This window comes from Coenobita brevimanus, chromosome 13 (genome assembly GCF_032717465.1).
Source record: "Coenobita brevimanus isolate Jiangsu-jjx chromosome 13, ASM3271746v2, whole genome shotgun sequence".
In the NCBI taxonomy this organism is placed as follows: domain Eukaryota; kingdom Metazoa; phylum Arthropoda; class Malacostraca; order Decapoda; family Coenobitidae; genus Coenobita; species Coenobita brevimanus.
Window position 1 is genome coordinate 57532785 of NC_136966.1, and position 14941 is coordinate 57547725.

Genomic DNA, 14941 nt, shown 5'->3' on the forward strand with positions numbered 1-14941 from the left:
CTCTGTCAGGTGAAAACTGACTATGGCAACTTTCAGTACAGTAACTAAGGTACCGGCATCTCACAGTTAAGAAATAATATCTGTATGCAGGGGACTAGATGGACTTATATTATGGATCCTGTAATTATATATATGGTTTTAAGAATATTTTAAATAAAGACTCATTATGTTTTTGAAGAACACAACCTTCCCTGTCAACAAAACATATGCAATATTCTGTATGGCACTCAAAGCAGAATGACTTTTGAATGCCAGTGTAAATCTGTGCAGATCAAAACTGGCTGTGAGAAATGCTATACTATTATGCTATTTCAATGTCAAAATTTAATGACTAAGCAAAGGTAGACTATACTCTTTTTTACTCTAACTTGGCTCATTCCCATCTGCCCTTTCAATGTCAAAATTTAATGAATAAACAAAGGTAAATTTTACTCTTTTTACTCTAACTTGTTCTCAAATTCCCATCTCACCATCTTGAATGCTGAGTTGTAAAAACTGACTGACACTATGTTATGATGCTGGTCACGAAGATGTGCTATGGAAAGTGCGCAGGGTGGCAGCATTGTCTCTTTCTGCCACACAGCTACGTGAAACATGGACAACACCGTGGGTCAAATTTTTAGTAAAAATGGTAAAACAGGTACAGCATTAATTATAAACACTGGTACACCTGCCATTCTGCTGGTAGAGTATAACTGCCATTTTGTTTGGAAAGTGTAAATAAATGAGGGTGGGTGCTTGAGTGTTAAGCAGAACTAGTGTAAGGTTACCGAGTTTGGGAAAATAACGCGCAGATAAGCCTGATGGGTGGCTTTGCTTAGGCTGACTCCTTTTTAATAATTAATCTAGTCATAAATATTTAATAAGATACACTATAATTTGGGGTGGGCAATGATCATGTGTCTACATTCCCCTGGGCCTGACTCCCAGCATTAGAGATACAAATGGTTTAGTGTAAGTTTTTGGGAAAAATGCTTTAACTTTTTGATTGCCAGGATTTCTCCAACTCATCAAAATCATCTGGTGTAAATTTAAGCTAAGTTCAAGGGGCTACACAAACTGACAATGGGTTACTCTGGTTAGATTTTGAAGTCTCTGACTGGTATAATTTCTTGTAGCTAAACTAAATCTCTGGTGTCAGACTGAACGTAATATCCAAGTGTACCAACAGCAGCGAAAAGTTTATATGACACAAAACACAGCAAACATCACCATCAAGACTTGGTTTCCCACATTTTCACAGACTGGGAAGAACTTCGTAAGAACACACATCAGAGATGAACAGAAACCCCAAAGTACAATCTATGCCTATACTGTGCTGTAGGAGATATGGGAATGCTTGTAACACAGTGCCAGACAGTGGGGCAAGCAGTCTTCTACCTCATCCAACAAACTTCTTAAATTCATATCACATTTATTCAGGGGGGTCTGTTAACTTTGTCCAAATTATTACACTACAATACAGTACTCTCCAATACTACAGTATGCAGAATTTTAAAGCTTCATTTCAGCTACAAAAAAAATTTATACAAATCTACATTGCACATCATTACCTTCCTACAAGCAATCGCTAAGGTAATATACAGTACTTTAATGCCCTTGTTATAGGTCAGTGATGTGTCTAATATATCAACTTATTCCACACATCTAGTACTATAAACTAGGAGAAATTGACAAGGTTATGGGTACAAATGGAACTGTAATTGTCAAATCTTCTGTAATTACTGTGTACTTAACTGCAAAAAAGAATATCTATAAAAAAGATGACATATAACAAGGACTTACAGTACACTTTCAATGTTACTCTGACTTTTAAAGCTTGAGTCCAGCTACACCCACAAGTCACTTCATTACCCTCCCACCAGCAATCATCTACGTTGATACAGGTCTATACCATTATGGCTTACCTCAGAGCTCTAACTAAAGATTGGAGGCTGTGGTCAGGAAGGAGGGGCTGAGGGTGCAAAGGGTGATGAGGGGGAGGGGGACGTAGGTAAGGTGTAAGGGGTGGAGGGAGGTGGTGGGGCTGAAGGTGAGGAGTGGGGTTGTGGGGGTTGGGTGAGGTGGTGTAAGAGGGGGCCAGGGAAAAGGTCGGCTACCATCCATGCCACCAAACTATGAGTGTCCTGCAGACAATGGGCAGGGTCCTCCAGGAACTGTGAAAAAACAAACCATCATCATTATCACCATCAACATCACCACCACCATCATTATAATCAGTATCACCACCACCATCATTATAATCAGTATCACCATCACCATCATCCACACCTTTTCTCCCACCTAAAGATGAGGCAAGGTAGGGTCCAGAGAGGAAGACAAAAACATGACAGTAGGAGAACTAACCAAAAGACTGTCCAAGTAACTGTGCCACACTCTCATTCACTCACCATTCACGCTCCCAGAATCACAGTTTCATCCTGAAGGCAAAATCATCTACACTAGCTCTTCATAACACCAATCAGCGAGAAGTATACCAAATCAAATTAAACCAGACAATGTCACGCTTACTCTCAAAAGTCCCCATAATGAGATTGGCCAAGATACACATGATATTTGCTGTGGACAGGGGGCTAAAGCTACAGCCAAAACCTGCTACTTACCTCCCAACACCTGCTGAAAAAGTACACTCAATCAAAAAGCTACCCTGACACAGGTGACTGAGTGTTTTGCACTAAGCGCTGCTACTTATCACATTTTTTCCCTTTATGTGAATATTTAAGACCTATGGCAATACACAGAGATCAGTTTTAACAGTGTTGCCCTCACCTGGACTGCCTTATTGATGGTCCTAGCCAGTGGTGCGTAGGTGGTGCTGGTGGTGAGGCCTCGGAGGTGATCCAACGTACTGGTTTCACTGGTGTTCACCTGGGTGCTGTCCGTCTCACTGGAGGAAGAAGTAGTGATGTAAATATTTTTGAAAAGTGCACATGCTTTAAATTTAGGATCGGCAAGTTAAAAGAAGTGTGACAGTCAGTCTGTTTTCACCTGAAGGAACTGGGCCACTTCCATAACTTGAATACTAAGTCACAGTACCAACTACAGTATAGATACCAGTACTGTATTTGTAGAATAAACTTATCACTCTGAATACCTGTGTGTGTGACTGGGATGTGTGCGGAAGGTGTCATTTTGGGGCATCTGTAGTCTGAGGAAAGTGGCCAGGGTTCTGCAGAAGAGGCGAGCCGCCAGGGAGAGAGGGGACTGCCGGCCGAGCCCAATAGCGGCCAGGATGCCGGTGGTGGCGTGGTCCTCGGCCCAGGTGGCCAGGCGAGCGGTGAGCCCCCAGCAGAGTGGCCACACTGCCTCAACCAGCCCTCCCTCTAACACCACACGCACCATAAGATTCACCATCTCACTCAACACCAGCACTATGCCAGGTTCTATCTCGATGCTGCACCAAGAGAAGTCACCAAATTTCAGTAATGATACAAGTAGCCCCCACTAACAAGAAGTACAGTAAATACACAGTACTAACTAATAATCAAACCAGGTGGCCAAGCAAGCAATGAGTGCCCAACCCAGAAGCCACACTACTTTGACTGCCCCCTCTCCACCTCCAACACCACACACGCCACCAGACTCACCACCTCACCCACCACCATCACCACCCCAGCCTCTACTTGAGTGCTGCGCCACAAGAGTTACACATTAAAGTTCTTATCATACAGAAAAGAAACAACACAATGTTTAGAGAATTCAAAACATGATCTTTCCATATAAGAATGAAGAAAAAAGAAAACTAAATTCTATGATTCATTCATATCGAGATCCTAGAATTAACTACACTTAAAAAACTGGACATTAGAGGCAGTACGAACAACAGACTGAGGAGGGCACTTCTGAATTATGTCCATTTTATTTTTATTTTTTATTACTGCTTCTGATTATTTCATTTATTTTATGAGAGACTCTACATACTGGAGGGGTTTGGTAAGTCTCCACTAACCCCTTTAATACATCTCACACAAGGTAAATAAAAATGTATGACAGTGGCAAGACTAAAACTAACAGTGCATTGTCAAACTGAAGGGACAAGGCAGCCTCCCAAACACTTCTTCCTTTCCTGTTCATCTTTGTATCCAGTTTGGTGATAGTTTACTATATGTTATGCTGTCACTGATGGTCTGTAAAAAATCTAATACAGTAACGCTATCTATCTATCTATCTACTTATCTCTATCTACCTACACATATCTATACTGTAACCAGATACTTAAATCCCGAGGAGGCAGCCACAGACATTAAAAAATACACCTACAAACTGATACTACATATACTCGAAGTTAAGCTGACCTGAGTGTGATGGAGGAAAGGAGGTCGCACAAGGAGGTCAGAAGTGCCAGGTCATCCGCTGGGGTCAGGTGCTGTCGCTGCCGCCACCGAGTGTGGGCGTACATCACAAGCAGATGGCCTTCCTGTACACATAAATGGGTAGCTGTACAAGTGATCTTTATTAAATGCCATGAATGCAACAGAATGGCTATTATGTACGGCAAGGTTCCTCTTCCACTCCACCAGCTTCTCGTGTCTTGCTGGGATGGCTCAGTCAATGTTGTCAATGTTTATCCAGGATCATTTATTCTCTTCCTACCCACACTGCCACTCACACCCACACCAGCAGACTGAGCCACCCTCACAATGTGCAAGATACTACAAGGTTAGTTCCAAAAGGACCGCTGCTTAAAGACTCTCCTATACTGTGCTCCATAATATTAGAAGTTTTCCACAAATTTAGTACTGTACACTGAATAAACTGGCAAATTAACTTTATAAATATGAATGAAATTTTAGGTAGCAATGTAGATGGTCCACTGTGACAAGTGGAAATGTTACGTGGGAGAGAGACACCAGTTAAAGCTTGATTTATTTTCTCTAAAGTTTCAGGATACTCAGAGCCTATCTCCAGAGAGACAGGTTCCATGTAACCCAATACGGAAAAAAAAAAAAAAAATTCAAGCTTTAAACTGTCTCTGTCTCCCACCTAACGATTCCTTATGTAGAAATATTTTTACAAGTTACTGGTACTATTCTCTTATTTTATTTCTGCCACTGTCTTATAATTTAAATACATTACAAAAGACCCCTCCAAAACTGAAGGGGTTGTAGCATGGATGGCTGGGCTGTGAAGCTGACTAACCTGGGCAGCCATAGTGAGCATAGCAGCAGGGTTGGTGAGAGGGAAGGAAAGGACACCCACCACACTCTCCCACGTCACGTCACCCTCCCACCCACTCCACTCTGTATCCAGTAACAATCAGATTAAAACAGATGCATCAATTTCCATTATGTAGTATTCAAATGTAGGTCCTCTTGACATCTAGTTAGTACAGGACCACACTACAGCTCTGTATTTAAATTACATAAATTATTAAGATGGAAATGTACTCGAATCCTGACATGGCACAGATAAGGAACATGGTGACGGAATCATTAAGTGTAGGGTGCGGATTACGAGGCTTCAGATTCTGTATGTTAATGCTTTCCATTTCTTTAGATTAATAATTGGCAAACAAACATATTCAAGTACAGTACATTATAATGACAGCACAGGATAACATGTGAAATACTGTACTGTAATTTCACAACTACAGCTACTGGCAGAAGACTCATCATATACATATAATAATAATGGCTGGGGGATACAGGACTGAATAAGGAGGCTGCCAGAGACTGAGGAGCATGAAAAGCCACCATTAAGTAACCAAGACCAGTGCACGCAGGCACGCTGAAGCCTTTATAAACTATAAGATATGATGATAGCACCACGGATATCTTAACTGAACATACAGGTAGTACATGGACAAAGAAACTCTTATTAAACACACTGAAATACTACCAGAAGCAAAGGTATTGGAGAGAGACGTCTTCATGAGGTGGTATCTATATAATCAAGTGTTTTCACCACCTGGTAATATAAACATCCCTCAACTCCCTATAATGTAAGAAAGTGATTGATGAAGGAGAGCAACATCAGCCTCCACTCCACTAGGTTCACATCCAGACAAGCCTTGGCCACAACAACTAAAAGAAAACCCAGTATCTTCTAACACCACCACAATACAAAATTATAACTTGTTTTTATTTAAGCCAGTACCACTAATACCCATGAAGCCATTAAACTGACCAGTGTGGGACAGTAGTGCAATGAGTCCAGCCTGGAGTATGGGGTTCCTGTGGGTGAGGTGGAGGATGGAGCGCGAGGCCGATGCCAGGAGGGGCAGGAGGAGGGCCGGGGAGTGGTGGTCGTGTGAGAGAAGCCACCCCACCACGGCCTCACTGCCCAGTTCCTGCAGTTGTACAGAAGCCGCACCACCACTCACCACCGCAACCACCTCACGGGTCAGCACACAACCCTCATTCCACTGCTGATCCGCAGGCACCGCTAAGATAAACAAACAGATGTAAACAAAAACAAACAGAGGTAAGATTATGAACACTTTGATGATGTGGATTTTGTCAACATATTCTCCATTGTCGTGAAAATATCCCAGCAACTAACATCACACCAGTCCTGAATGAGACAGCCCTGGCATGTACAGTATTCAGTATGGATGGTTCATATTAGTGAGAAGAATGTACAAGGGACTGCTGACCCTAACAGAATACATTATCAAATCTTTACATAGAGTTTGACAAAAAAGCAAGTAAATACATACAAAAAATAATAAAATGTTAAGGTGCAATACACAATGTAGGAAAAGATGTTACAAAATCTTAAAAGCCACCCAACGAATGGCATGGAGTGAGGTCGTCTAATTCTTCTACTTGTCCAAAGTTACTGTACTACCAGACACCTCATCTAAAGGTCAGTGCACTTCATTGTCCTGCTAACAAATGACAACAAGAGGATATAAGACAAAATGGGTGTACAGTATACTGACTGGCAATAAGTGTGTTCTCCATGTGTGTGAGGGCGGCAGTGATGGTGTCGGTAAAGACATGTGGCTTGGCATGGAGGAGTGCCTTGTGTCGGGCAGCGGCAGAGGTGATGAGCCGCACCAATGCCCGCACCAGCAGCCCTCGCTTGGCACTGGTGTCTGGGTGGAATCTGGTCGTGTCTGCCGTGTAGCCTGCCCCTCGCTGTAGCAACCTGAAATGAAAAACATGGCCTATAATTACAACAAACGCACCAATACTCGCAGCAGCAACCCACATTTAGAACTGGCGTTAGGGTGTCTGCAGTCTAAAGTCCAATATTAACAAGGAATGTCAATGAAGAGATGATAAACTGTATCAACACCCACACCGGTAAAGTATAATAAAAGAAATCGCTCAGGAAGATGTGTTTGGATGCTCCCACTACTGACGAAAATATGGGCCAACGTCCAATCATACTCTGAAATTGTTACTTATTTTAACATACACTTACAACCTTTTGTTTTTTCTAATGGTTTATAGCAACCGTTTAGAGGTAATTTCCTGGTTTTGGTGCCTGGTTTAGCTCTCAGTCCATGGAAAACACTGCGTGTAAAATGGCCACTTTTAAGATGGGATTCCCCTAAGAAGCATGGTAGCAACTGAAATGACTGACTGGATATCTACTTGCTGGTGCGTAGAAGTTTCCACCCGTGTAGTTTTCCATACTACACTTGACTTTTTTTGTTTTTTCTTGTAATTTAATCTATGTAGTGGCTATGGTTTGCAGTCTGTATTTCTTCAGTTTGAAAGGAGGTGATACTGGGGTGCTTATAGCAGCCTCTTCCGGTACTAAGGCGTCTGGCGATAGATAGACAGGTAGATAGTAAAATCCCTGTGGAGGAGGAGGTCCTAAGGTTCAACACATCTATCTCTCAGCATAGCAATAGCTGATTAGAGAAAGTGATATTTTTAAACCTCTTTAATACTGTGACGTGTATTTAATTTTAACACCAGACACGCCCCTCCTCCCCCATCCTCCCCCCTCCACCCACCCCTCACCTCCCCTCGACCTGCTTCATCCTGATTTACTCCCTTACTATAATTCCTCCCTTACCCTTACCCTCTCCCCCAACCTACCCCCCACCCTCTCTAGTACTCACTGTCCCTTCCTCCCCTTTCACTTTCCTCTGCTTTATCACCTCTGGTGTGGTGAACTGGTGTGATGTGGTAGCAATGTCGAGTGGCGTTGTGATGTGGTAATAGTATGGTGTAATGGTGTGGTGCACTGTTATGGTGTTACAAGGAACATGCAATCTGGTGAAATATTTCAACGGTAACTTGGCCACTACAGGCGAGTGTAATGACAAGATCAAGTCACACGTCAGCCACTTCGAGATGACATGCCCTATGCAGCCCATTCCCACAATCATCTCCAGGTGTGAGTGTGTGTGTGTGTGTGTTTATGGAATGGTTGTCAGCAACACTACAGTCCTGTCGCTTCTGCCTCTCCCTTTGCAGACGCTTGGACGTGACGCTGTTAACTGAGTAGCGTATCATCATTCATCAGTGGGTGATAATATTATGTCACTACGGCATCTATGAACCTTGAGATGAGAGAGACAAGAGAGGGCCTTGGAATTTTGTGGTTCACTGTACGTTTGGTCCGAGCGAGACGGCAACCCTGCATGTCTGTGTGCCTAGCCAGCGAGGCGGCCAGACAGAGTGTCCCAGGCTCGCTCAGTAGCCTATGATACTCCAACGGGAAGGTGCTGCCTCTTTCCTCCTCGCTCCGATTATTACACCGCATAATCCATCGCGTGTAAGCATCACATCCTTTTAAATAGTAATTTATATAGAAACAAACTGGTGTAGACATATTTTCTGCAAGACTGATAAAAGAATCGCTCGACTTTCAGAAATATTCCAGACCCAACCCTCCTGGCAGTGTGCAACAGAGGTGTCCACAAGCACGCCGACTACTGCAGTACCGTACATCCTCACACATGACACTTCTTGCAACGCTTGACACTTCTTGCAACATTATTTCCACTATCTAAATGCGTAATACACCTAGAAACAGACGAATGCAGTGTGTAAAATTGCAATCAAGTGTATGACAAGGGAAATTAATTGCGATGATCATGCAACTCTCTGTTGCAGTCCGCGTTATAACAAGTGCTTGAGGCTCCGGACAAAACCACTAATATAGCAGCATTAATATTCAAATTTGATGGTATTTTTGATAGCACGGGCGTATTCTAATGTATTGAGGCTACGCTGCACCTCTTCCTCATTGAATTATTTTCTATATTACACCATGATATGCTCTATCATTTTACTATCGACATAATGATATGGTTACCTTTTTACTGCATATTTCATTTCATTTCGTTAGTTGTCTCATCACGTATCATTATTTTAGTTTAATCTATTTCCTTTTTTTCTTTTGCGTGATGCCGCATTGTCAGCGCTGACCTTGAAAATTTGCAAGGACGAGAGAGAGAGAGAGAGAGAAAATTGTTAACGGGATACGGAGAACGAAAGCAAGTGACTGATAATTAAAACACACAAGAGATGACAACGACGACGACGACGACGATGGTGGTGGTGGTGACTGATAAAGATGATGATGATGGTAGTGGTGGTGACTGATAAAGATGATGATGATGATGGTGGTGACTCTTCTGTCTTTCTGTACTTCATTCTCTCCTCGTCCTTCTGCCAACGGGTGACTTTACACTCCCTCTTTTGTCTTTCTTTCATTCTTTCCTGTTCCTTCTGCCTATGGGTGACTCTACACTCAGTGGCGAGCCGTATGGTTTCCTGTACACCAGGAAACCATTTACTATGCTGGGTGGTAACCATATAACCAAATTATGGCGCCTGGTGGTTTAGTGGGATTAAGCCCGTGAAGGTTTATATCCAAGGGGTGGTTGGAGTTTATTGCTCACGTAATGCCACTCAGTGATGAGTAAGGCTGGTCACACTCATCTTAAATGTCAGGACCAACTTGCCTAGCCCCGGGCTCCTACGCTCCCCATGGGGCAATGTAGGATTGGATGATGGTTGGATGGATTATTATTATTATTAAACAATATGAATACTCAGGTTACATACAATAACTAGACAGAACTCACAAAGCGCGTACATCCGCCAACGCCTATACCAGACAACTCAGATCACCTCTAAAACTATCAATTCTTCCTTTAATACAACCTCGACTACGACCTGTGGGTGCACTTAACTAAACTAACTGGTGTCCTGCAGTCCACTGGGTTCATATTCGGATGAGCCTGCCACCACCACCACCACAACAACATTAACAACAGCAACAACCAGGCAAAATTAAAACAGGGACAATTATAGTACATTAACAGAAGTATTTAAACTTTAACTGGCTTACATTCCCTCCAACAGACAGTGAGCTTATCATGAGGTGCAGGGTGCGAGGTCAGACGTGGCTGCTACTCCTGCTGTTCCTCACACTACAGGTAAATATATTCGACTCGGACAACATGTTCCTTGCTCACAGTCTAGGTCAAATTGAAGAGACCAAATATAAGGCATTTTACTGCACTATAATCAGAGGAGGTCATGTTCTGCCTAATGTTACAATATCTTCATTTTTAACTCAACTGTGCCTGAAATAAATATTAATGTGGAATTAGAAACAAAAAGACCATCAGAAAAGACAACATACGATGAGAATTTTACGTGAACTGCATGCGTATATGCGTGTGCAGAGCAGATGAGGGATGGACTGCCCCTTTGACTGCTGGGATTTCTCTCTACTGAGCAAAATTGTCTTGCGACAACTGTCTTTGGAACAGCTGACTGCCACAGTTTCTCTAAGATAAACAAAAGCTACTGGTATAAGTCTAACTAGAACCCACAGAACCAATGGCAGTGAAAGATCTAACAATGACTGGAAATAGTGCAAAGTAAGTACTGTATATGTACAGTATATGGAGGGCGATGAGGACTTGTGGATAAGCTGTAAAGCTTAGTTTAACAAATTTCGATGATCAAACGGTTCCCTGACCAGTGAGGGATTACCTTAAAAAAAAAAAAAAAGCTTCTCTACCACCACCTCTCCCTATATGTGCAGGGTGATGTGGGCATGGCAAGTGAGGGTGGGCCTAAGGTCTCCCTGGACACGGTGTGGGCAGCCTCCGACACCATCACCGTCACACTCATCACAACAAACCTCACCGACCACAAGGTAATGTCTCATGATTCATTATGCAACATTCTCTCTCCCTCTCCCTCCAAGTTTACTTTTATATTCCTGTTACCTCACCAACCACAGTGTAACAAACTCATTGTTGTTTCTTGCTTCACACTTTTACTTACATGTTGCTGACACTAATTATCTTACCTCAGATTATGCTAGTGCAACTTCAGTTACCTGCTCCTATAATTTGATCTCAGTGAGCGGCTAAAGAACTGTCTGGGGGTTGAGAACTTTGAATATGATGAAAATATGGGGGTTAACCAATTATCAGCATGAGAATATGAAGCCGAGTTTTGTACAGGACGATGCTCAACGTCCAATAAGGAGCCGTATCACTCATAATGACAACTCCCCAGGTGGTGGTGTCAGTGAGGCGTGAGAATGACAGCAGTGTGACAGTGCTGGATCACCTGCCTCTGCCACCACAACAGGACCATACCACCCACACCCACCACCACCAACACAAGGTAACAATGTACACGTAATAAAATGTACCATGTAGGAGAGGTCCAATGACTTCCTGAATCCTCAGTATAGCTTACGATGTTCCAAAGATTTATCAAATGTACAGCACGGGACAAACTGAGAGAATACAGAGAGAGAAGAAAACCATCCATCCATTCACCCCCAGCTCTTAACAAAACCAAGCAAAACTAAAATGAAAGCACTGCTACTTTTTCCTTTGTCTACAGATCGAGGAGCTGTCAGCAGACACACGCTATCAGGTGTGTGTGTCAGCCAGCCCGGGAGAGGCAGGAGCTGTGGTGGAAGGCGGCTGCTATCTGGTCAGAACACTACCAAAAGCAGACAATATTACAGGTATGATTTGTTGTTGTTGTTGTTCTGGCCTCAAGATTATCTGTTCTTTGTGACTAGCACTATATTCTAGCATTCTGTTGTTATAACTCGGCATTTAAGATGAAGCGATAGCAAATTTAGGACCAAGTTATGGTGAAAAAGGGTATGACCAAAAACCTTCCCTGGGCAGGCCTGTATGCAGCTGGGGTGGCAGTTGGAATCTTTTTAGTGGCAGTGGTGGTGGTGTGGGTTCTCTACAGGACACTCTGGAATAAGTGGCTGGCAAAGCTATTACCAAACAAGGACAAGTAAGTACTGTTTCCTTGTTCATTTCTTCATAATCGTCACTGACACCCCCATCAAAATACCACCAACTATTTTTCCTTTCTAATGTCTATTCGTTAGAACACACCAAGTCAGACTGAAAACTCTGCCCTGAGCAAGCATTCCAAATCCATGGGAGGGAGTTTAACCACATACAATCCTGGACAACAGTCTAATATATGGTTATAAGTTTATCACAGTACCAACAACATGAGGCTCAAACACTATGTATACAAAAAATTATTACTTCATATAATACAGCACACTGCAAACAAAAGCATAATATGGCACTTCTAAGATGAATCTATAATTACTGATGTTAACCTTTTGTTCAAATTTCTAGGTATGAGGTGGAACAGCCAGCTAAGGAGCAGACCCCCACCCCCACCACCATCACAACTCAACCAGAAACTGTCAACACCTAAGTTATCACTAAGTTAAATATGCAATTTTACCCACCATTTTTGTATACTGTTAAGTATTTCATCCATCCATCCATCATCCAATCTTACGTTACCCCATGAGGAGCGTAAGAGCCCAGGGCTAGGCAAGCTGGTCCTGACATTTAAGATGAGAGTGACCAGCCTCACTCATCCCTGAGTAGCAATATACTTTCATAAATAAACTGGGGAACCCTGTGAGATGTATTAATCATAACTCTTACTGCTGCTGTGGTCCCAGGCTCATTCGAATGTGATCCTAGTTGGCTACAGGCTGAAGCTGTCTTTCTCCTGAAGTCCACCATCCTTCTTTCAAGGAATAGGGAAGGAGTTGAGGGACACTTGTATTACGGTACTGGATATCAAAGCTGCCTTGTTATATCAGTATCACTACATGAAGGTACCCTCTCCAGCACTAAAACTATAGTGAACACAAGTAAAATGATGCTGACTCTTCAACTGCAAGGTTGATTTAGTTTTAATCAGGACTTCGGAAAAATTTCAAACACACAGAGCCACAGGCAAAGGAAGCAGAAGAAGGGTGACTGTATACACACACACACAGTATATAATGGACTGACTGTCACTGCGAAGCTTGCATAGCAGTGAAGTACATGTAAAATATACAAAACAGGGAGAAGAAGCACAGAAAAGGTGATACTGAAAGAGCAACAACAAACTGAGGAAGGTAGAGAAAGCAAAGTAGTAGTTGTTGTAGTAGCAACTGTAGCCTCAAGTTCATCTGAAAGTGAACCTGGCACACTGTTGGCAGAAGCCGTCCCCCGGCAATCCATCATCCTCTCTTTGGGGAAACAGGGGAGAATTGAGGGACGTTTGTATAACCAGGCAATGAAGTCGCCCAGGTATACTGGCAGCACCACATGAAGGCATCCCACTCCAGCACCACAGAAAGCAAAGAAGGGGTGATACAGCAGGAATAAAAAACTGAAAGAGTACTGACTGTATAACTGCAAGGTCGACATAGCTGCGGTCAGGAAGGGCCAGCACTATCCTGGGGTCGCAGCTCATCACCCACCAGTTGACGACACGCTGGTAACTCCCACTGTCAACTGTCCACCAAGCCCAACCCTCTGCCTCATCCAGCAAGCGAAGCAAGTGAGGACTCTGCAAGAAATGAAGAAAATATTGTTCACCATCAGCAGCAGCAGCCGCAGCAATTCCATCCCACATTCTTCTTCTCAATATCATAGCCTAGAACATACAGTAAAAAATACTGTTCATCATCATCATCATCATCATTAGAATATCTACTGTACTAAGCAATTAGGGATAAAAGTCTGCCTAATATTTCATCCCTTTTACTCACTAACTTCTGGCTACTGTATTATTCTAAGGCTGTGAGAAGCTTGATACATTTCTCTGCCCACAGACCATTCTGGTAAGTATCATATGTAAAGGAAGAAAGTGGACTGATATGCTGTATGTGTGAAGATGCGGTGAAATACCTGGCAAACTTTTAACCCTGACTGAATATTGGAGGCAGGGAGCACTACTAACCTGCCTCACACTGGGTTCCATGGACAGCCTCACCAGCAAGTTAAGGAGGCATGTGTGCAGTTTGGTCACCACCTCGTCTGCTTCATAGGTGTCTGAGGAGCTACTGGGTTGCCCTCCAGATCTGAGGCAAAGACAGCAAAGTGTGCATTAGTAAACTTGAGAATGCAAAGGAGAGGGCAAACCCCTAAAATCTGACATCATTTCTGAAACACAGGTTGGAAAATAAAAGAAGTTTGAACTCTTTACATCATTTCATCATACTCTCTAGAACACAAGGTAAAGTAAGAGCCTGCTAACATGATGCAAAACAGAAGAAATTTGTCCTTTATACACCATTCTATTTTATTCTCTACAAGAACACAGAGTGAGGGACTGCTTACTGGTGGGAGTGAGCATGTGTACTGTCAGCAGGGGTGGCAGCAGTGAGGGCCCCTTCCAACACACGACTCCAGTTAATCTGCACCAGCACACCGCCAATAAAGCTGTGGCACTCAGGAAGGTACTGCTCCACCACCTATGACACAGAAATGTTTATCTATGACGTGAAAAATATGTTACCATCACCCAACATAAAACTGACAATCACAGTGCATTCATTTTAACCTGACAAACATCCCAAACACCTTTTGCTTAGTTCATGGCCAAGTCTAGTCAGAAGGGAAGGTTAATTTAACTAGAAACCAAGGAGACTCATTCCAACTTCATAACTGTGACACTGAATTTCATGCAACTATGGCTTGGTATTCAAGTTATAGAGTGGTCCAGTT

At 42.9% G+C, this 14941-nt stretch overlaps 2 protein-coding genes across 2 annotated transcripts in view; one reads left to right on the forward strand and one right to left on the reverse strand.

Annotated features, from left to right (window-relative positions):
* Positions 1-1940: 1940 nt before the first annotated feature.
* Positions 1941-14941, reverse strand: part of Epg5 (ectopic P-granules autophagy protein 5) — a 33633-nt gene continuing 20632 nt past the window's right edge. Inside the window, exons 31-40 of the mRNA XM_080285064.1 lie at positions 14555-14688; positions 14175-14295; positions 13618-13781; positions 6884-7092; positions 6127-6384; positions 5140-5240; positions 4296-4417; positions 3095-3394; positions 2770-2887; positions 1941-2156 (exon numbers count right to left, since the gene is read on the reverse strand). Of these exons, the coding sequence (XP_080141190.1) occupies positions 1941-2156; positions 2770-2887; positions 3095-3394; positions 4296-4417; positions 5140-5240; positions 6127-6384; positions 6884-7092; positions 13618-13781; positions 14175-14295; positions 14555-14688 (1743 nt within the window). The remainder of the gene's footprint in view (positions 2157-2769; positions 2888-3094; positions 3395-4295; positions 4418-5139; positions 5241-6126; positions 6385-6883; positions 7093-13617; positions 13782-14174; positions 14296-14554; positions 14689-14941) is intronic.
* On the forward strand, positions 10282-12648 carry LOC145416540 (uncharacterized). Its single transcript, XM_080285507.1, has 6 exons — positions 10282-10351; positions 10969-11082; positions 11451-11561; positions 11787-11913; positions 12083-12200; positions 12560-12648. The coding sequence occupies exons 1-6, from the start codon at positions 10292-10294 to the stop codon at positions 12639-12641; spliced, it is 612 nt and encodes a 203-aa protein (XP_080141633.1). The 5' UTR covers positions 10282-10291; the 3' UTR covers positions 12642-12648.

Coding starts and splice junctions, on each gene's coding strand:
- LOC145416540 (XM_080285507.1), top strand. CDS start 10,292: ATGAGGTGCAGGGTGCGAGGTCAGACGTGGCTGCTACTCCTGCTGTTC. Junction 11,562..11,786: donor CCCACCACCACCAACACAAG/GTAACAATGTAC, acceptor CTTTGTCTACAG/ATCGAGGAGCTGTCAGCAGA. Junction 12,201..12,559: donor CTATTACCAAACAAGGACAA/GTAAGTACTGTT, acceptor TCAAATTTCTAG/GTATGAGGTGGAACAGCCAG.